The 23937-nt window shown below is 43.1% G+C and overlaps 1 protein-coding gene across 1 annotated transcript in view; it reads right to left on the bottom strand.

Moving 5' to 3' along the window:
* Positions 1 to 16240, bottom strand: part of rtf1 (RTF1 homolog, Paf1/RNA polymerase II complex component) — a 106707-nt gene extending 90467 nt beyond the window's left edge. Inside the window, exons 1-3 of the mRNA XM_072249885.1 lie at positions 16206 to 16240; positions 14982 to 15093; positions 2100 to 2211 (exon numbers count right to left, since the gene is read on the bottom strand). Of these exons, the coding sequence (XP_072105986.1) occupies positions 2100 to 2211; positions 14982 to 15093; positions 16206 to 16240 (259 nt within the window). The remainder of the gene's footprint in view (positions 1 to 2099; positions 2212 to 14981; positions 15094 to 16205) is intronic.
* Between the last annotated feature and the right edge of the window lie 7697 nt (positions 16241 to 23937).

Below are 23937 nucleotides of genomic sequence, written 5' to 3'. Positions count from 1 at the left end.
CCTTTTGCACCAACCATGCCATCTGTCATACTTGAAAGTCTTTAAATTTTCTAATGCCACTTCCAGAGTAATACAGCAAGGAAATAGGTCCTTCAGCCTAACTGGTTTATGCCTACCAACATTCCAAACTAATTTAGCCCCATTTGTCCTATGTCCCTCCAAACCTTTCCTATCCATATATGTACCTGTCCAAGTACCTTTCAGATGTCGTTAATGTACCTGCCTTAATCACTTCCTTTGGCAGCTCATTCCATACACTGATGATTCGTTTCCCCTCAAGTTCCTATTAAGCAGTATATCTTAAACCTAATTCTTTCATTCTTGAATTCCAGCCCTGTGAAAAAGAATGCGTGCATTCACCCTCAAAAGGTATATCTTTCTTCAAGTTCACTCGTATTTCACTCCCTGCAATGTAAAAAAGTTCCAACCTGCTCAACGTGTCCATAACTCAGTGCCTTAAATCCCAGCAATATCCTGATAAATCTCTCTGCACTCTTTCTAGCTTAATGCCATTTTTCTCATAGGTGGGTAACACAGTATTCAAATTGCAGCCTACAAACACAACATCCTAACTTCTAGAATCAAGGACCTAAGTGATGTCAAAAGTCTTCTTCATCACCATCTACCTGCAACAGTACCTTCAGGGATATCACTTTTCTATAACATTCTCCGGGGCTCTTCTGTTTACTATGAATACCTCACCATGATTTGTCTTCCCAAAATGAAGCAGCTTGTATAGCCAAATCAAACTCTATTTTCCATGCCTTGGCCCACTTACCTTATTGATCAAGATGCCCAGCAAATTTTGACATTTATCTTCACCGTGTTTTCTAGCATCATCTGCAAACTTACTAACCCTGCCTTGCATACTCTCATCCAAGTCATTGATATACATGATAAATAGCAATGGGTCCAACACTGACTGCTGGGGCACACCACTTATGCCCCCGAACTGAAAAACAAATGTCTACTATTACTGCTGCTTCTTAGTGTCAAGACAAGTGTATCCAATTGGCCAGGTCTCTTTTCAATTACCATTTGGAAACTTATCAAAAGACTTCATGGAGCACATCAACTAACTGAACATTCTTCACACCACAAAAATTATTGGCTTTCTTTACATATCCCTTCATGTCTGTTCGGTCAATTTGCTTACAACACAGGCTATTACACTAATACGCTTTCTGTGATTAAGAACATAGAGTGGGAATACCTTGTTTCTCATATTTTCAAGCCATCAACAACACTGAAGAAAATCACTATGGAAACACATAGCAGACTAAAAGATTACCTTCAATATTCCTTACCCACAAACTGCTGCTAGGCAGCGTAGCATTCCTCCTAGTCTCAACACTTCCTAAACCTAGACATCTTCAACATTGCCTTTTCTGCACAAAATACCTTCTCACCTTCAGTGAGAAATCTCAGTCTCAACTTCCCTCATCTTCCGCTTAATTTACTACCATCTTTGCCATCTAAATCCATTGGGGAAACAAAAGATTAGATGGAGAGCATGTAGAGTGGGAGATGGGTACAAGTCAATTGCATAAGAAGCAAAGGGAGACTGAGTACATGGAAATGAGCAAGTAGAATGAGCCAAGAGATGAATTCTCATAATTGACATAGTAATTTGCAACAACACACTCCCAGGTCATTAAGACTAAAAAGATTCCAGTTTGTTATAAAGAAAATAGATTCTGCAGATGCTGAAAATCTTGAGCCACACACAAAATGTTGACAGAACTCAGCAAGTCAGGCAGCATCAATGGGGAGGAAATAACACTTGATGCTTAAAAGGCGAGACTCTTTATTAGGACTAGAAAAGAAGGGGGCAGAAGCCAGAATAAAAAAAATGGGGGAGGGGAAAGAGTACAAGCTGGCAGCTGATAGGTGAGACTAGCTGAGAAAGAATGTGAGTGAGGATAAAGTAAGAAACTAGGAGGTGATAGGTGGAAGTGGTAAAGGGCCAGAGAAGGAATCTAATAGCAGAGGACAGTGGACCATTGAAGAAAGATTCCACAGTTTAATCTCATGAGAACTCCAGGGCATAGAAATATGGTTCTGGGATGAAAATCTGCCTACATAATACTGTTTGTTACCCGTTTTATTTTTCTTCTTCTCTCTTTCAGCTTTCAATTCCTCCATAGCCTGAGACTTCTTGTCCTGTTTCTCATCCCTCCTTGATCTCCGTTCCTTGTTGTGAGACATCACCTGCAGTGACAAAACATTTCAGTGTGGTCAGGATTTGCACTCTTTCATGTGTCATCAGCTTCAAAAGCCGTATCTGAAACAAGTTGATGTGGATCTTTGTCTGGCCGAAATAAACCAAAAAATGTTGGAAATGTTCAGGTCACTTGGCATCTGTGGAGAGAAAAAGTTTCAGATCTATGATGCTTGCTTACATTGCCTTTCATTTGGTAAGGGGCCTCCAGATGTTGGTACCTGAAACAAGTATACATTTTCAATCTGTGTGGCAGTAATGACTTTCCTCCTGAAGACCATTACTCGGCATTTGCAGCAACAAAAACATTCAGGAGATGCTATGGCCAAGCTCCAAGACCACAAGAAGATTACTGCCACAAGATCAAGTGGCTTGCAGCGGCCTCCTAAGCAGATGAAGTTCAATAAGGCTACACAGGAGATCATAGATTCCAGGAATGGTCTATTATGGTCTATTCTGTCTTTGAGGGTGCAGCTTCCCAAGTCTTGTTGCATTCCATATTCCTGACATACCTCACAGATGGAGGGAGGGCTTTGGGTAGTCAGAAAACACACCCCTCACACCTAAATTCCAAACCTCTGCCCTGTTTTTGTAAGCAAGGTAACATTGACTAGATCAGTATAAATGTTGATCCACTTGAGCATCTAAGTTTGTGGTGGAGGATTCAATGATGATCATGTTACTGACATAATGTAGTACTGCTGAGCCACAATCATCAGCAATAGTCAGTGCCAAGCACCTTCAGCATGAAATTTTTGGCCATCTTGTGCATGATATCTACAAACATTTGTAATACCTGTTATGAATGGAACCAAACACTATAAAGTCTCCACTCTGACCTTGCGATAGATGAAAACTGTTGACTAAGTCACTTAATTTGTTACATCTAAATCACGGAACATATGACGTCCTAAGATATCAAGTATTGGCCTCAAAGCCAAACATCATCCTTAGTGCAAGGTGAGCAGCACCGTAGCAACCCGGATTCAATTCTCCCCACTGTGTGTTCTCCCTTTGACCACGTGGCTTTCCTCCGGGTGCTCCGATTTCCTCCCACAGTCCAAAGATATACCAGTTGGTAGATTCCAACATGTAAATCAAGTGATTAGGCAAGGATGAAATTGGGGGATTGTGGGTAGCATGGCTCGAAGGGCCTATTCCTTGCTGTATCTCAATAAACATATAAAATGAAACAATGACATCAGCCAGTGTAGAGCTGTCTGCATAACTTGAATTTTACTTGCACCCTGAAGTCAAGGAAAGTCACTCTCCCTTCATCCCTGGGCAAAAGCTGCAGTAAAGTCTAGTACTATGTGATGCTGGCAGAATGTGATGCAAACACAATAGCACTGAACAGGCTATAGTAAATAATGATGCTTGATAGCATTGCCATGGATGTCTTTACTTTCCTGATGATTAAAAGCAGACTAATGCAATCCTTCTTGCTTTTGCAGACAAGATACACTTAATCAACTTTATTCACAAGACAGTAATAAACTTTTACGAGAACAGACTAGTTTGATGTACATTTGTTTTTAGATTTCAGCAGCAAGATCATAATGCTGTCAAGGTCACTGTCTGTATCTACTGAATGCAGACTGTTGTCGTGTGAATGAAATCGCCAGAGAGAGTTACTGGTAGATACAAAGTCTTTATTCGACAAAACAAGATACAGCAGGCATCATATGGAGACATTTTCGGAGGAAAGGTCCGCTGGCCCAACGTGAGGCTCCATATCTATTTGGTAAACACAAAGGACATTTCTATATTTACAAAGTATAGACAATGCTTTCTTTTGAAGCTACATACAAACTTCACACCTTCTGACTCACATCCATCCCACAGATGCTAGCAGCGTCTGGACTGGGTCAGCTTTTAGGAATGCATTGTCCCAAACTGAATTCACAATACATTATCAAGGAACAGAAGACCGGTAGCCAAAGCCATTTGCTAAATGTAAATGACCTGAACCCAAAAATCACTCTAACACAGACATACTACATAGAAAAAAGTAAATTAGCCGAAAGCTGACTTCCAAGACAATGGTAGCCTCAGCAGGAAGTCTAAATGAATCGAGGACTAGCCACAAATGCACCATCTTTACCTGACGTTGAACTCCCTTGGTACCAAGGATGGAGCTCGCTCATATTAGCAGAACTGTAGGGCTTTAATTAAGTGGTCCATTAAATGCAGATCACTCCAAGACTGTCACAGCATAAGTACATTCTACTACAGCTTCAATATGCTGGCAGCTCAATTTTCAACGAAACACTACTTCCTTCATTCTCTACTGAAAGATAAACCCATGGCTTGATAGCAATGGTCAAGCAATAATACTGTACTAAAAAGCAAGCTTTAAGTTGCCAAATCTGAATGAACCCAACTCTGTTACTTCACTAGTGCTTTCTTCTAAAAGTAATTCATTATTTGGGAAGGTACAGGAGATAACGACACACAGGTTTCCAGAACCAATGTTTGTTTTACACTCCAGTCCACTTGTTCCCACCTTGCCACTCCAACTAAATGAATTCAACCTGCCAGTAGCCAGGTGTCACTTAGGGATCACAATGGAAGGGCCACAGTGCTGGATAAAAGGTATGAATCTATCAGCTTGGTTTATCAAGTGGAAATAGATCTCCTAATTTAGACATTGCAGGGCTAACAGGATACGGTGAACATCTGTTGCACTTAAAATGTAGTTCTATCTATACCTGTGCTCAGGTTAATACTGATTATCCTTTGTGTCTTAGTTCAACTAAACAGCTTGATGATATTTTATAACAACAAAAGTATTCACATGAAGCTAACTTGTACCGTTCCTATGGCCAAAATCCAAGACTGCAAGTAATGGCCAAGGACAACATCCGGCTAATATATGGCTTGTGACAGCTGGAAACCACAAAGACTGGAGGGGTTGAGTTACAAGGCAAGACTGGAAAGGCTGGAAGCATAGAAGGCTGAGGGGTGACTTTTGACAAATACAACATCATGAGGGACATGATTAAGATGAAAGCTATCTTTTTCCCATGGTCATGGCCTCTAAACTGGAGGAAACAGATTTAAAAGGGGTAGGAAAAGGCATGATTTCCCACCACACAGGTTGGTGGGAAATTTTATTGGCCATTTTATTAGGCATCACCTGTACCTTAAAAAAAAGGTGGCGACTGAGTGTATATTCGTGGTCTTCTGCTGCCCCTCCACTTCAAGGTTGAATACATCGTACATTCAGAGATGTTCTTTTCTGCACACCACTGCTGAATGAATGGTTATTTGAGTTACTGCTGCTCTATTGTCAGCTTAAACCAATCTGGCCATTTTCTTCTAACCGCTCTCATTAAGAAGGCATTTTCGCCCACAGAACTGCCACCCACTGTTTTTTTTTGGGTTTTTTTTGCCCCATTCTTTGTAAATGCTAGAAAATCATTGTGCGTGAAAATCCCCAGAGGACAGCAGTTTGAGATACTCAATCCACCCCAAACAGTACAAATAATCATTTCACTGGTCAAAATCACTTGAATCACATTTCTTCTCCATTCTGATGTTTGGTTTGAACAACAATTAAACCTCTTGATCATGTCTGTATTCTTTTATGCGTTGAGTTGCATGATTGGCTTTGTCTATTTAGAGATACGGCATGGAACAAGTCCTTCAAGCCATGTTGCCCAGTCACCCACCGATTTAACTCTAACCTAATCACAGGATAATTAACCATCACCAATTAACCCATTAACCAGTACGTCTTTAGACTGGAGGAGGAAACTGGAGCACCTGGACAAACCCACGTGCATATGGGAAGGAACATATAAACTTGATTAGAGGATGCTAGAATTGAACTCTGAATACCAACACCCTGAGTTGTAATAGCGTCATGCTAATTGCTATGCTACCATGGCAACCCATGTTTAAAAAAAAGAGAATTAGATATTTGCATTAACAAACAAATAAAGTGGTCACACAGTGCGTACACAAGCTGCCAGAGGACCTGAGAGGCAGTGTAATTGCAATGCTTAAAATACATTTAGACAGGTACAGGGCTGCAGGCCAAGTGTAAGAAAACGGGACTAGCTGAGGTGAGTATGGACAAGTTGGTCTGAAAGTCCAATTTTTGTGTATAGCTCTCTAAATATACTGCTACAAATCTCAACTTACTGATACATCAGACTAGCTTCATTCCTTTAGGGACATCCATGAATCTGATAGATTCTACATTTTCTATTTGTTTTAAAAATGTTTGATTAAGTAAATTCAAAATATCTGAAAAGTGGTACGATGTAACCAGAAAGGAATAATAAACAACCCTGTTGCGTGGGATCCTTTGGGAAGGAACAATCATAATATGAAAATGGAAAGGATGGAAAGAGGAATAGGATTCTGAATCTAGATAAACGAAACAATGAAATCAAGAGTTAGCTAGGTGGGTTATAGAGAAATTACAACTATCGTTCATTCACATCTGTTGCATAAACAGAACAGCTAGCTCAACCAAGGATCAGCAAAAAAAAATTATGTATAATATTAGATCCAAGGAGAAGTGTAAAATAAAGGGCTGAATAATGAAGAAAAACTCAAAAACTGGGAGTTTAAAGTTCAGGAAAAGATACTCAATGGGAATGATTGGAATGGAGAGAATAAACTTGCAGATAACAAAGCCGACTGTAAAAGGTTCGAAAGTCAAGTGTGGAGTCAATGACTAGTGAAGAAGAATGCACATATCCTTTACAAAAAGGAGGAATTCAATCAAGAACAAAGACAACAAATTGAACACAGAGCTTTGGTGCACTCAAAGGACAAAGACAACCTGGCAGGAATGTTGTGAAACACAAGATCAAGTGAGGTGAAGCTGAAGAAAAAGTCAGTATTAACAGGGTTGTTTGGGAAATTGGAGGGATTAAAGTCCAATAATTCTTCAGGGTCTGACATTCTGCAACTTAAAAATGGTCCTACACATAGTGGATGCATTGGTGGAAATTTTCCAAGGTTCAGACAGATAGATTTTCAATATATCCTAGCAGTACACACTAAATGCTGGAGGAACCCAGCAAGCCAAGCAGCATCTATGGGGAAAAAGTACAGTCAATGTTTCAGGCCGAGATCCTTCATCAGAACTGGAGGAAAAAAAATTTAAAAGGTGGGGGTAGGGGAGAGAGAAACACAAGGTAATAGGTGATACTGGGAGGGGGAAGGATGAAGTAAATAGCTGGAAAGTTGATTGGTGAAAGAGATACAGGGCTGGAGAAGAGGGAGCCTGATAGGTGAGGATAGGAGGCCATGGAAGAAAGAAAAAGGGAGGTGGTGATGGGCAGACCAAGAGATGGTGAGAGAGGGAAAAGGGGATGGGGACTGGCGAAGGAGAGGGTGGAGACATTACCTGAAGTTCGAGCAATTGATGTTCATGCCATCAGGTTGGAGACTATCCTGACAGAATACAAGGTGTTGCTCTTCCAACCCGAATGTGGCCTCATCACAGTAGTGGAGAAGGCCATGGATCAACATATCGGAAACATAAGCCCCATTCTTTGAAAGAGGAGGACATCTCCTTCATTCTGAAATGAAAAGCCTCTTCCTGAGAGCAGATGCAGTAAAGACGAAGGAATTGAGAGAAGGGGATGGCGTTTTTAAAGTAACACAATGGGAAGAGGTATAGCCTAGGTAGCTGCAAAAGTCTGTGGGTTTATAATAGACATCAGTAGATAAGCTGTCTCCAGAAATAGAGACAGTGAGATCAAGAAAGGGAAGGGAGGTGTTGGAAATGGACCAGGTAAATTTGAGGGGAGGGTGGAAGCTGGAGGCAAAGTGAATGAAGTCAATGAGCTTGGCATGGGTGCAGGAAACATCACCAATGCAGTCCTCGATAAGCATAGGAAAAGCGGGGGACAGATGCCAATGTAGGCTTTGAACATGGACTGTTCCACTTAGCCAACAAAAAGGCAGGCATAGCTGAGACTCATGTGAGTGCCCATGACTACACCTTTTGTTTGAAAGAAGTGGGAGATGCCAAAGGAGAAATTATTTAGAGTGAGGACAAGTTCCGCTAGACGGTGGAGAGTGGTGGTGGAGTGGAACCGGTTGGGTCTGGTGTCCAGAAAGAAACAGAGAGCTTTGAGGCCTTCCTGGTGGGGGATGGAGGTATATAGGGACTGAACATCCATAGTAAAACTAAGATGATGGGGTCAGGGAACTTGAAATCATTTTTGAAAAGATCCAGAGCATGAAATGTCACAGATGTAGGTAGGAAGGGATGAACTAGTGGGGGATATCCTTACTACTTAGTAAAAAGACAAATCAGGGAATTACAGCTCAACTAGCCTGACGTGTGGTGGGGGAAGTTATAAAACAGAGCACTAGTGGATTCGTAAAAGGGAAATCATGGACAAATCATCTGTCTATTTTTTGACAGAATAGATGAGGGAGAACAGGTAGACAGACATTCAGAAAATTTCAATGAAGTCCTTTATGTCCCTGAGGCTGGTGTTCTGTACTGGGTGTCAGATGTGGGAAGTTCGGGAAACTCCCGACCCCCAGACGGCCACATCTGCACCGGGTGCATCGAACTGCAGCTCCTTAGAGACCAAGTGAGGAGGTGATAAAGAGCAGCAAGAGGCAAGTAGTCACACCGGGGCCTCGGGGGACAGATAAGTGGGTAACAGTCAGGAGAAGGAAGGGCAAGAGTTAGATACTAGAGAGTACCCCTGTGGCTGTCCCCCTTAACAATAAGTACTTCTGCTTGAGTACTGCTGATGGGGGGGCCTACATGGGGGAAGCAACAGTGCCCACGCCTCTGGCACAGAGTCTGGCCCTGTGGCTCAGAAGGGAAGAAGGCAGCAGTAAAAGGGGACTCTATAGTTAGGGGGTCAATCAGGCGATTTTGTGGACGCAGAAAAGAAACACAGGTGGTAGTTTGCCTCCCAGGTGCCAGGATCCGGGATGTTTCTGATCATGACTACGATACCCTGAAGTGGGAAGGTGAACAGCTAGAGGTCGTGGTACATATTGGTACCAATGACATAGGTAGGAAAAGGGAGGAAGTCCTGAAAACAGACTACAGGGAGCTAGGAAGGAAGCTGAGAAGCAGGACCTCAAAGGTCGTAATCTCGGGATTAGTCATAGTCATACTTTATTAATCCCGGGAGAAATTGGTTTTCGTTACAGTTAATCCATAAGTAATAAATAGTAATAGAACCATAAATAGTTAAATAGTAGTATGTAAATTATGCCAGGAAATTATGAAATAAGTCCAGGACCAGCCTATTGGCTCAGGGTGTCTGACCCTCCAAGGGAGGAGTTGTAAAGTTTGATGGCCACAGGCAGGAATGACTTCCTATGACGCTCAGTGCTGCATCTCGGTGGAATGAGTCTCTGGCTGAATGTACTCCTGTGCCCACCCAGTACATTATGTAGTGGATGGGAGACATTGACCAAGGTGGCATGCAACTTAGACAGCATCCTCTTTTCAGACATCACCGTCAGAGAGTCCAGTTCCATCCCCACAACATCACTGGCCTTACGAATGAGTTTGTTGACTCTGTTGGCGTCTGCCACCCTCAGCCTGCTGCCCCAGCACACAACAGCAAACATCGTAGAACATCCTCAGCATCGTCCGGAAGATGTTAAAGGACCTCAGTCTCCTCAGGAAATAGAGACGGCTCTGACCCTTCTTGTAGACAGCCTCAGTGTTCTTTGACCAGTCCAGTTTATTGTCAATTTGTATCCCCAGGTATTTGTAATCCTCCACCATGTCCACACTGACCCCCTGGATGGAAACAGGGGTCACCGGTACCTTGGCTCTCCTCGGGTCTACCACCAGCTCCTTAGTCTTTTTCACATTAAGCTGCAGATAATTCTGCTCACACCATGTGACAAAGTTTCCTACCGTAGTCCTGTACTCAGCCTCATCTTCATTGCTGATGCATCCAACTATAGCAGAGTCATCCGAAAACTTCTGAAGATGACAAGACTCTGTGCAGTAGTTGAAGTCCGAGGTGTAAATGGTGAAGAGAAAGGGAGACAAGACAGTCCCCTGTGGAGCCCCAGTGCTGCTGATCACTCTGTCGGAAACACAGTGTTGCAAGCACACGTACTGTGGTCTGCCAGTCAGGTAATCAAGAATCCATGATACCAGGGAAGCATCCACCTGCATCGCTGTCAGCTTCTCCCCCTGCAGAGCAGGGCAGATGGTGTTGAACGCACTGGAGAAGTCAAAAAACATGACCCTCACAGTGCTCGCTGGCTTGTCCAGGTGGGCGTAGACACAGTTCAGCAGGAAGACGATGGCATCCTCAACTCCTAGTCGGGACTGGTAGATGAACTGGAGGGGATCTAAGTGTGGCCTGACCATAGGCTGGATCAGCTCCAGAACAAATCTCTCCAGGGTCTTCATGATGTGGGAGGTCAATGCCACCGGTCTGTAGTCATTGAAGTCTGTGCCACGCGACAGTGAGAATCGGAATAGAGCGAAGTGGAAGATAAATGCATGGCCGGGAGATTGAAGCAGGGGGCAGGGATTCAGATTTCTGCATCATTGGGACCTCTTTTGGGGCAGGCGTGACCTGTACAAAAAGGATGGGTTGTACTTGAATCTGAGGGGAACCAATATCCTGGTAGGGAGATTTGCTAAGGCTATTGGGAGAGCTTAAACTAGAATTGCTAGGGGGTGGGAACCGAACTGAAGACAGAGGAAGGGGTGGTTGGCTCACAAATAGAGGAAGGTTGGAGAAATTATGAGAGGGAGGATAGGCAGGTGACAGAGAAGGGATGCACTCCGAGTGATGGTTTGAGATGTGTGTATTTTAATGCAAGAAGCATCATGAACAAAGCAGATGAGCTTAGAGCGTGGATCAGTATTTGGAGTTATGATGCAGTGGTCATTACACAGACTTGGATGGCTCAGGGGCAGGTGTGCCAGGCTTTAGATGTTTCAGAAAGGACAGGGAGGGAGGCAAAAGAAGTGAAGGCATGGCTCTGCTGATCAGAGATAGTGTCATGGCTGCAGACAAGGAGGAAGTCATGGAAGGATTGTCTACTGAGTCTCTGTAGGTGGAAGTTAGAAACAGGAAGGGGTCAATAACTCTACTGCGTGATTTTTTTTTATATATAGACCACCCAATAGTAACAGGGACATCGAGGAGCAGATAGGGAGACAGATTCTGGAAAGGTGTAATAATAACAGGGTTGTCATGGTGGGAGATTTTAATTTCCCAAATACTAATTGGCATCTCCAAAGAGCAAGGGGTTTAGATGGGGTGGAGTTTGATAGGTGTGTTCAGGATGGTTACCTAACGTAATATGTAGATAAGCCTACAAGAGGAGAGGCTGTACTTGATCTGGTATTGCCAAATGAACCTGGTCAGATGTCAAGTCTCTCAGTGGGAGAGCATTCTGGAGATAGTGATCACAATTCTATCTCCTTTACCATAGCACTAGAGAGGGATAGGAACAAACAAGTTTGGAAAGCGTTTAATTGGAGTAAGGGGAAATATGAAGCTATCAGACAGGAACTTGGAAGCATAAATTGGGAACAGATGTTCTCAGGAAAATGTACAACAGAAATGTGGCAAATGTTCAGCGGATACATGCTTGGTGTTCTGCATAGGTACGTTCTAATGAAACAGGGAAAGGATGGTAGGGTACAGGAACCATGGTATACAAAGACTGTTGAAAATCTAGTCAAGAAAAAAAAGAAAAGCTTATGAAAGGTTCAAAAACTAGATAAAGATAGAGATCTAGAAGATTATAAGGCTAGCAGGAAGGAGCATAAGAACAAAATGAGGAGAGCCAGAAGGGACCATGAGAAGGTCTTGGCGAGCAGGATTAAAGAAAACCCTAGGGCATTCTACAAGTATGTGAAGAGCAAGAGGATAAGATGTGAGAGAATAGGACCAATCAAGTGTGACAGTAGAAAATTGCGTATGGAACCGGGGGAGATGGCAGAGGTATTTAATGAATACTTTGAGCAACACACATCAAAGTTGCTGGTGAATGCAGCAGGCCAGGCAGCATCTGTAGGAAGAGGTGCAGTCGATGTTTCAGGCTGAGACCCTTCGTCAGGACTAACTCAGACGAAGGGTCTCGGCCTGAAACGTCGACTGCACCTCTTCCTACAGATGCTGCCTGGCCTGCTGCGTTCACCAGCAACTTTGATGTGTGTTGCTTGAATTTCCAGTATCTGCAGAATTCCTGTTGTTTAATGAATACTTTGCTTCAGTTTTCACTATGGAAAAGGATCTTGGCAATTGTAGGGATGACTTACAGCAAATTGAAAAGCTTGAGCATATAGACATTCAGAAAGAGGATGTGCTGGAGCTTTTGGAAAGCATTATCTAAAACAGTACTGGAACCAGATGTACCCTAGACTACTGTGGGAGATGAGGGAGGAGATTGCTGAGCCTCTGACGATGATCTTTGCATTATCAGTGGGGATGGGAAGAGCTCTGGAGGATTGGAGGGTTGCAGATGTTGTTCCCTTATTCAAGAAAGGGAGTAGAGGTAGCCCAGGAAATTATAGACCAGTGAGTCTTACTTCAGTGATTGGTAAGTTGATGGAGAAGATCCTGAGTGGCAGGAATTATGAACATTTGGAGAGGTATAATATGATTAGGAATAGTCAGCGTGGCTTTGTCACAGGCAGGCCGTGATTGAATTTTTTGAGGATGTGACTAAACACATTGATGAAGGTGGAGCAGTAGATGTAGTGTGTATGGATTTCAGCAAGGCATTTGATAAGGTACCCCATGCCAGGCTTAATGAGAAAGTAAGGAGGCATGGGATCCAAGGAGACCTTGCTTTGTGGATCCAGAACTGGCTTGCCCACAGAAAGCAAAGTGTGGTTGTAGACGGGTCATATTCTGCATGGAGGCTGGTGACCAGTGGTGTGCCTCAGGGATCTGTTCTGGGATCCCTTCTCTTCGTGATTTTTATAAATGACCTGGATGAGGAAGTGGAGGGATGGGTTAGTAAATTTATTGATGACACAAAGGTTGGGGGTGTTGTGGATAGTGTGGAAGGCTGTCAGAAGGTTACAGCGGGACACTGATAGAATGCAAAACTGGGCTGAGAAGTGGCAGATGGATTTCAAACCAGGTAAGCGTGAGGTGGTTCATTTCGGTATGCAAATATGATGACAGAATATAGGATTGGGGAGCATGCCTTATGAGAATAGGTTGAGTGAACTCGGCCTTTTCTTCCTGGAGCAGCGGAGGATGAGAGGTGACCTGTTAGAGGTGTACAATATGATGAGAGGCATTGATCATGCGGATAGTCAGATGCTTTTTCCCCAAAGGTTGAAATGGCTAATAAGAGAGGGCACAGTTTTAAGGTGCTTGGAAGTAGGTACAGTAGAGATGTCAGGGTTTTTATGCAGAGCGGTGTATGTGTAGAATGCTGGTGGAGGTGGATACAAAAGGGTCTTTTAAGAGGCTCCTGGATAGGTACATGGAGCTTAGAAAAATAGAGGGCTATGGGTAACCCTAGGTAATTTCTGAACCAAGTACATGTTTGGCACAGTACTGTGGGCCAAAGGGCCTGTATTGTGCTGTAGATTTTCTGTTTCTATACAAGTAGCACATATCAATGTATTAAGCTGAAGGGCTCATTTCCACATTGTATATAACTCAACTCTAAAATTAATAAAAACCATGAGATTAGGATAATTTGTGCTAAGACAGAAAATTCGTTGACCAACAGATTAAGTGGGTCATTTTTCCCTAAGTACCTGGCAGTGACAAGCAGGGGTACCATACAGTCAGTGCTGGAATCTGCAATTTACAATTCACGTTAATGGTCTGGATGAGGAAACCTAATGCAGTACCTCCAAGTTAGCAGACAGCGAAGTTGAGTGGGAGGTTAAACCTTGGGCACTCACTTCCCTCGAAAACTCCTCTCAGATTCTACCACTCACATAACGAAGGGCATTTCTGCATATCTTTTGACATGGGGAAAACTCTAGCACCCAATGGAAGCTCATGATATTATACGGAGAAGTTCAAGTTTCATGGTAACTGTGTAGAACTGAAAGGGGCAACCACATGGCGTATACAGAGGTCTCACAATAATTCAATAAAATAGCAGATATAGACAAATCTTCAAGAGATGTTGGCACAGGTTATAGTAGTAAGGAATTTTCAGAATTTCTTAGTGTGAAAGGCATAGCGAGGATGGAATTATTGAATTGATACATAAACAGCCTTATTGCAAAAGGGGCAGAACTAACCTCTGTGCAAATGATTGAAATGTCAGGGATACATTTCCACTGCCAGAGAATTCAGGACTAGAGATCAAAGTCTAAAGAGGTAAACAAAAGACTAAGATGAGAAATTTCTTCTCCTAGAGAGCAGTGAACCTATGGACTTCTCCTGCACAGAACTTAAAGTCAAATCACTAAGTATATCGAAGAAAGAATAGATTATATTTTCTAAGGGCTAGAGGGATCAAGAGATGTGGGGAGGAAACTGGAACAAGATACTGAATCTAGATAATTAGCCATGACAGAGTAGAGACCAGGTGTCAAAAGGTCTACTCCTGCTCCTAATTTTCCACATTCATATTTGAGCACATCGCTAAATCATTAGTAATCTTTTTTCTAGTTCCATGTTCTGTCTGGGGAGACAGGGAAGAAAGTAACCCATTCCTGAGGTGCACTTAAAACATTAAATATGAATCTGAACAGTGGCTAGATGATACAGTAAGTATCAGGGTAGGTATGGGATCTGATACTGAAACAACTAGAAGTATACTCTCAAAAAAGAAAAACAGTAAAACAGGATACCGGCAACTCTTGAATCTGCTGCATCTTCTTCTCACGCTCTTCCTCCATTTTCTTCTTTTTCTCTTTCTTTTCCTTTTTCTTTGCTGCTTTCAACTTCTTTTCAATTTCAAATCTGCCAAAGATTGGAAAAGCCATTTGAATAGCATCCAAGATTCAGCTCAACTTCCAGATCCACAAAGAAGCAAGCCAACCTATTCTGTACTGCATACAGAAGCACACAGAGAAATTGTCAACAGTAGCCAGGGGGACAATGCCTAGCCACTCTTTCCATGTCCCTCTCCTCTTTGTAGTTTCCATTTTATGGCACACCCTATATAATTATAGCCATGCATTTTCGAAAACCTCTCTTCCAGTCAGGGGAAAGTTAGGTAAATGTTTTGTCCCATAACTACTTTTCATGTGTTTGCATTGATTACATAAATCACTACAGGAAGGATGTAGAAACCATAGAAAGGGTGCAGAGGAGATTTACAAGGACGTTGCCTGGATTGGGAAGCATGCCTTATGAGAATAGGTTGAGTGAACCCGGCCTTTTCTCCTTGGAGCAAAGGAGGATGAGAGGTGACTTGATAGAAGTGTATAAGATGATGAGAGGCATTGATCGTGTGGATAATCAGAAGAGGCTTTTTCCCAAGGCTGAAATGGCTAACACGACAGGGCACAGTTTTGAGGTACTTGGAAGTAGGTACAGAGGAGATGTCAGAGGTAAGTTTTTTTACACAGAGATTGGTGAGTGAATGGAATAGGATGCTAGCGACGGATACGATAGGGTATTTTAAGAGACTCCTGGATAGGTACATAGAGCTTAGACAAATAGAGGGCTATGGGTAACCCTAGGGAATTTTTAAAGTAAGGAAGTTTTTCAGCACAGCATTGTGGGCCGTAGGGCCTATACTGTGCTGTAGATTTTCTGAGTCCTATATTGACACACATCAGTCAACAAACAAGAGAAAACCTGCAGATGCTGAAAATCTAAGCAACACACACAAAATACTGGACGAACTCAATAGGCCAGGCAACAACTATGGAAAAGAGTAAACAGTTGACATTTTGGGCTGAGACCCTTCGGCAGGACTGGAGGGAAAAAAGGATGTCCAGTCCTGCTGGGGGGGGGGGGGGTTTCTGCCTGAAACATCAACTGTTTACTCTTTTCCATAGATGCTGCCTAGCTTGCTGTGTTCCTCCAGCATTTTTTGTGTGTCACGTCAGTCAATGTTGGCTCACTTTTGACTCTTGGTATTATCATACACAAAATACATATCTGATCCATTCCACTATGTCTCGGGTCAAAGTTCCTGACCTGTGCACTCATACAAACTGCTGGATCAGCAAACTCTGGACCATCTACCTCCCCCACCTTTGTGATAGTTCACGTGTCCCTGCCTCAATACATTTAGTCTCAGTTTGTCATTACCTCCAAATGTGCTCTTCTAGCTGATCTCCTCCAGGTTCCTGCACAATCCAAGTCATTTGCAATACTGGCCTCATACCACATTCCACATGATGCCTTTCCTAACACCTGTGAATGAGGGCTAACATGAAAGAGTTGAACTAGCCATGATTTGATTTTTGAATATCTCACACTATCATGCGCTGGTAGTGGCCATTCAGTCTAAAGAGTTAACGCAGGTTTGCAAAGAGAAATCCTATTCCCTCTTTCCTACCTTTACCTGTGTGTTTTCCCTCAAACAATCCCATTAACTCCCCTATGACACAGTTTGCTAAGTGACTACACTGCTGTACAAGAGCAGCGGCAAATATCCAAATAATGCTCAGCAAGAATTATCCCAATCAAAGAGAATTCTGTGAGAAAAAGCACAATCTGTAGATTAGCAAAAGGAAGTCAACGATATTGTCAAATTGTAGGGCACAGAAAGTGGCAAACTACAGGACTAGGAAGACTTTAAGACTAAGAACACAGAAATGAATTTTGAGAGAAAACTTGCACACCGTAAATAACAAACAGTAAAAGTTGCTATGGATATACAAATTGGATGAGGGTGGCTGCAGTAAATGTGTTGTCTCTGAAGAACAAAGCAGGTGAATTGATAATAGTAAAGAAATGGCAGAGATATTACTGAGAAAGTGGTACAATTTGCAATGCTTAAAAGACATTTGGACAGATACATGGAAAGGCAAGGTTGAGCACAGTATGGACAAATGCAGGCTAACAAGGCCTCAGTGAAGCACCTTCAATAACTCCAAAAGACTGAGGTTGGGTAAAATACTGAAAGGCTTTATTCGCTGTACAATAATACGACCTCCATGCTGAGTGTCTGCCCCCGGACTGAGGGGGAGGGGCAAGACGAAATCACCTTTATTCAGGAATCTGTAGGAGGAGCCACAGGGGCAGTCAGCAGAGGGGCGTGTCCAGACAGTTAACCCAGTTACAACATATATATGGTTTACCACACTCAGGAAGGCACCTTGGTTGACATGACACGTTGGTATGAAGGATCTGGTTATGTGTTGTCATCTACTATACAAGTGTAATGTTGAATACAAATTTTGCATCTAAAATTCACCTTGGAAGATAAATGCTAATTGATAACTTGCTAAACTTCAGGTAGATATCAGAGGAGAAAGGCAGAAGGCAGGGAACTACAGGCCAGTTAGGTTTATGGGCAACATTCTGAAGTTAAAAATCAAAAAAGTAACTAATCATCTAGGAAAACAGAATATAATTAAACCTAGTCAACACGGTAAATCCTGTTTGAAAAATTGATCATATTCTTTGAGGGAGAGTTGATAAAGGAAACTATTGAAATAGTGTGGATTTATAAAAGGCAGTTAACAAGGTGCTACATGGGACACTGATGTATAAATTAAATGTCCTCTGTATCAGATGAAGTGTATTAGCAAATTTTCAATCCATTCGGTCTCACAAAGTCGAAAATAAATGGGTCTTTTCCAGAAAGAAAGGCAACTACTGGAGAACCACCGCAATTGTACCTAAGATTTCCAAACTTTCAAATGGTACTGCAATGATGGACTAACTTAGTGAGTATAATGTTTATAAATGGACCTTAACATTGGGGAGGTGTGAGATCATGCATTTCATAAGATACATCAAACACTAGATTATCTGAAAGAGAAAGCCCACAAGTGAGTGATATACAAGGGGATCTAGTCCATGAATCCAATAAGTAGTTAAGAAAGTACACAGCATTCTAGCCTTCAACACAAAGTAGTTTGAGTTTAAAAATAGGGAGGCTTTGATGTAATTGTGCTGGTGAGGCCTTGTCTGGAATGTACTGTTTTGTCTTCAAAATTAAAAATAGTAACATTAGGAGACAGTCCAGAATAGATTCACCAGGGTAATTCTGGGGTGAGAGACAATAGTCCTTGGAGTTAAATAGATGTGAGGTAACTTTATTCAAATATACGATACCACAAGGGTACAGAAAGATGTTTTCATGAGTGGACGAGTTTCAAACACAGACGTAGATATAAGGGGTCAGTCACTTAAAACTGAGCTACAGTGCCTATAAAATGTATTCATCCCCTTTGGAAGATTTCATGTTTTATTGTTTTACAACATTGACTCAGTGGATTTAATTTGGCATTTTTGACACTGATCAACAGAAAAAGACTCAATCTCAAAGTGAAAATAGATCTCTACAAAGTGAACTAAATGAATTACAAATATAAACACAAAACAATTGATTGCACAAGTATTCACTCCCTTTAGTATGACACACCAAATCATCACTGGTACCACCAACTGATTTTAGAAGTCACGTAATTAATGAAATAGAGATCACCGTGTGCAATCAAAGTGTTTCAATTGATTGTAGTAAAAATACACCTGTATCTGGAAGGTCCAACTGCTGGTGAGTCAGTATCCTGGCAAAAACTACACTAAGACGACAAAAGAACATTTGAAGCAACAAAGCAAGAATGTTGTTGAAAAGCACGTCAAGAGATGGATACAAGAAAATTTCCAAATCACTGAACATCCCTCGGAGTACAGTTAAGTCAATCATTCAGAAATGGAAAGAATATGGCATAGCCGTATATCTGCCCGTAGCAGACTATCCTCAAAAACTGAGTGACCGTGAAAGAAGGGGATTAGTGAGGGAGGCCACAAAGTGACCTATGACAACTCTGTTGGAGTAGCAAGCTTCAGTGGCTGAGATGGGGGAGATTGCACATACAACAAATGTTGCCCCGGTGCTACACCTGCCACAGCTTTATGGAAGAGTGGCAAAGCGAAAGCCACTGTTGAAAAAAACTCATAGAAAACTCAGCTAGAGTTTGCAAGAAGGCATGTGGAGACTCTGAAGTCAGCTGGAAGAAGGTTCTACGGTCTGATAAAACCAAAATTAAGCTTTTTGGCCATCAGACTAAACACCACACATCATCAAAAACACACCATTCCTACCATAAAGCATGGTGTGGGGATGCTTCACTGCAGCAGACCCTGGAAGGCTTGTGAAGGTAGAGGACAAAATGAATGCAGCAAATTATAGGGAATTCCTGGAGGAAAACCTGATGCAATCTGCAAGAGAACTGTGACTTGGGAGAAAATTTGTTTTCCAGCAAGGCAGTGACCCCAAATATAAAGGCAAAGCTAAAAGGAAAGGCTTAAAATCAACAAAGTTGGTGTCCTGGAGTGGCCAAGTCAGAGTCTAGACCTTGATTCAATTGAGAATTTGTGGCTGGAGTTGAAAAGGGCTGTTCACTCATAATCCCTATGCAATCTAACAGAGCTTGAGCAGTTTAATCAAGAATAGAGGAAAATTGTAGTTTTCAGATGTGCAAAGCTGATAGAGACCTATCCACACTCTCAAGGCTGCAATTGCTACCAAACATGCATCTACTAAATACTGTCTTGAAAGGGGTGAATATTTATGCAAACAGTAGTTCTGTATTTTATATTCATAATTAACTTAGATAACTTTGAAGAGTCTGTTTTCACTGACATGACATGAAAGACTCTTTTTCTGTTGATCAATGTCAAAAAAAAGTCAAATTTAATCCGCTTTGAGTCAGAGTCATAAAACAATAAAACATGAAAACTTTCAGTGGGGGGGGGACATGTTACTGGCACCGCACAGGGGGACAATTAGAGGCACATTAGGGGGGGGGGTGGGAGAATCCATTTAGTAGGCTCTGCACTATAATAGGGGTGGAGGCACATTCTATAGCCACCAAACTGGGGGGGGGGGGAGGGAGGAGAACATTTTACAGGCACTGTACGCTGGAAGGGGAATACATTGTAAGGGCATTGTACGGGGAGGGGACATTTTACAGGCACTGTACAGGGGATACATTTTACAGGCACTGTACGGGGGAATACATTTTACAGGCACTGTACGGGGGAGATACATTTTACAGCAGGGGTCCCCAACCATTTTTTGCACTGCGGACCGGTTTAATATTGACAATATTCTTGCGGACCGGCCAACCCAGGGGGGGTAGGGTTGCCAACGGACAAGAGTAGCAGTCAAATACATTGTTTACCCAGAGAAAGACTACAATGACCATGAAGCCTTGTCGTGACCCGCCGATTTCTTTTTTCTGCAAATCCTTTTTGGCAATTTTGTTCGGGGGTTGGGTTAATCACGACCAGAATGTCGGTGATAAGTGGCTAATACACTCAATTTCGTTTCTAAAAGGGTTTATCTAATGAATTTAATATTAAACACACAGCGCATATTTTCCTCGCATGAATATAGTGATAAGTCAATTATCAGGGGAGCTTGAAGTAAGTGTTGAATGAACTTCTAGTAGAAGTGGTAGAGGCAGGTTCGCTATTATCATTTAAAGAAAAATTGAATAGGTATATGGACAGGAAAGGAACGGAGGGTTATGGGCTGAGTGCAGGTCGGCCGGGCTAGGTGAGAGTAGCGTTCGGCATGAACTAGAAGGGCCAATATGGCCTGTTTCCGTGCTGTAATTGTTATATGGTTATATAAGTCAATAGCATCATAACATTTTAAGTAACATTTGGATATTAAACACACAGCACATATTTTCCCCGTTTGAACATATAAAATCATTGCAATGCATTAATATTGCTGAATCAGTGGGAGCCCTGTGTTTGTCTTCCTGCAACAAGACTGTGCCATCGAGGGGTGAAGGGAGACCAGCGATACTCGAAGGGGGTTCCTTATGTCCAGTCTATTCCGCAATTTAGTTTTCGTTGCATTCATTGCAGAGATATGTTGGAAATGGAAGCAACGTTCTCAGGATATTTTGCCTTGACTTTGATCCAGAATGCCGGCAGAGATGTTATGTCAAACATACTTTTCATCCCATCATTTGCAAGTTCGAGGAGTTGATCTTCTTCCCGTGCTGACATGGATGACGCGCGGGTAATGACCTCGCGTGCGTAATGGCTCAACAGTGTGTGACAGGGAATGAGGAAAGGTGCAGCTGACTCCTATCGCCAAATCATATCGTTTCCTCGCATGTGGTTGGGCACCGCACCGCTGTTTTACAGGCACTGTACGAGGGGATACATTTTACAGGCACTGTACGGGGAGGGGGACATTTTACAGGCACTGTATGGAGGGGTTACATGTTACAGGCAGTGTACAGGGGATAGATTTTACAGGCACTGTAGGGGGGATACATTTTACAGGTACTGTAGGGGGGATACATTTTATAGGTACTGTACGGGGGATACATTTTACAGGCACTGTACGGGGGATACATTTTACAGGCAATGTACAGGCAGATACATTTTACAGGCAATGTACGGGCGGATACATTTTACAGGCAATGTACGGGCGGATACATTTTACAGGCAATGTACGGGCGGATACATTTTACAGGCACTCTCAGGTGGGGATACAGTTTAGAAGCACTGTATGGGGGGATACATTTTACAGGCACTGTAGGGGGGATACATTTTACAGGTACTGTAGGGGGGGATACATTTCACAGGCACTGTACGGGCAGGAACATTTTACAGGCACTCTCAGGTGGGGATACAGTTTAGAGGCACTGTATGCAAGGGTATGTTTTCAGGCACTGTACAGGGGAGATACATGTTACAGGCAATGTACGGGGGACACATTTTACAGGCACTGTACGGGAGGGAAATACATTTTACAGGGGGGATACAGTTTAGAGGCCCTGTACGGGGGGATACAACTAAGAGGCACTGTACAGGGAGACATTTTACAGGCACTGTACAGGTACGGGGACATTTTACATGCACCATGTGGGGGGTGGGGCAATACATTTTATAGGTACCGTACTGGGGTACATTTTACAGGCACTGTACAGGAGGGAAATACATTTTACAGGGACTGTACGGGGGGGGGGGATTTTACAGGGGGTGTACAGGGAGGATACAGTTTAGAGGCCCTGTACAGTGGGGGGGGGGATACAGCTAAGAGGCACTGTACAGGGAGCCATTTTACAGGCACTGTACAGGTACGGGGACATTTTACAGGCACCGTATGGGGGGGTGAGGGAATACACTTTATAGGTACCGTACAGGGGTATATTTTACAGGCACTGTACAGGGGGTCATTTTACAGGCACTGTACTGGGGTCATTTTACAGGCACTGTATGGGGGGATACATTATATATGCACTGTATGGGGGGATACATTATATATGCACTGTACAGGGGACAATTTACAGGCACTGTACAGGTGTGGGAACATTTAACAGGCACTGTACGGGTGGACATTTTACAGGCACTGTTCGGGGGGGAGGAACACATTTTACATTTTACATCTACCGTACGGGGTAGATACATTTTACAGGGACCGTACGGGGGCAGGGGGAGATACATTTTACAGGGACGATACCGGGGCGGGGGGGGAAATACATTTTACAGGCACTGCACAGGGGAGATACATTTTACAGGCACCGTACGGTGGGACGTTTTACTGGCACCGTACGGTGGGACGTTTTACTGGCACCATACGGGGGACGTTTTACAGGCATTATAAGCGGGGGATACATGTTACAGGCAGTGTACGGGGGGGAATACATTTTACAGGCGTTGTATGGGGGAAGAATAAATTTTACAGGCACCGTACGGCGGGGAAAATACATTTTACAGGCATTGGATGGGTGTGGGGAACATTTTACAGGCACTGTACAGGAGATACGTTTTACAGCCATGCACAGGGGGAAATATATTTTATTGGCACTGTGCAGGATGACATTTTAAGGCACTGTATGGCAGGGGGGACATTTTACAGGCACTGTAGAGGAGATACATTTTACAGACACCATATGGGGAGGTCATTTTATAGGTACTGTATGGGGGGATTCAGTTTAGAGGCACTGTACGGGTGGGGAAGACATTTTATGGACACTTAACCAGGGGGCACAGACATTATATAGGCACTGTACTGTGGGGGGGGGGGGCATTTGTACAGGCAGTGTATGGGGGGATATTTTACAGGCACTGTACCAGCGGGAACATCCTACAGGCACTATCAGGCAGGGAATACAGCTTAGAGGCACTGTATGAGGGGGATACAGTTTAGAGGCACTGTACAGGGCCGACATTTTACAGGCACAACACCGGGGGGGGGGGGGGGGGACATTTTACAGGCACAGCACCGGGGGGTGACATTTTACAGGCACAGCATGGGGGTGGGCATTTTACAATCACGGTACAGGTGTGGAGACATTTTACAGGCACTGTACAGGTGTGAGGACATTTCACAGACACTGTAGGGGGGGGAGGAATACATGTTACAGTGTACGAGGGGGGGGACATCTTACAACCACCGTATGGGGAATACATTTTATAGGTACTGTACTGGGAAGATTTTACAAGCACTGTACGGGGGCATATTTTACAGGCACTGTACAGGTGTGGAGACATTTTACAGACACTGTACAGGCGTGGGGACATTTCACAGGCACTGTACGGGGAGGGGGATACGTGTTACACACAGTGTACGGGGGGACATTTTACAGGAACTGCACCGGGGTGGACATTTTACAGGCACTGAATGGAGGGGTTACATGTTAC

Source organism: Mobula birostris, chromosome 1 (assembly GCF_030028105.1).
Source record: "Mobula birostris isolate sMobBir1 chromosome 1, sMobBir1.hap1, whole genome shotgun sequence".
NCBI lineage: Eukaryota > Metazoa > Chordata > Chondrichthyes > Myliobatiformes > Myliobatidae > Mobula > Mobula birostris.
This window is presented reverse-complemented; position numbering and strand designations above follow the sequence as displayed.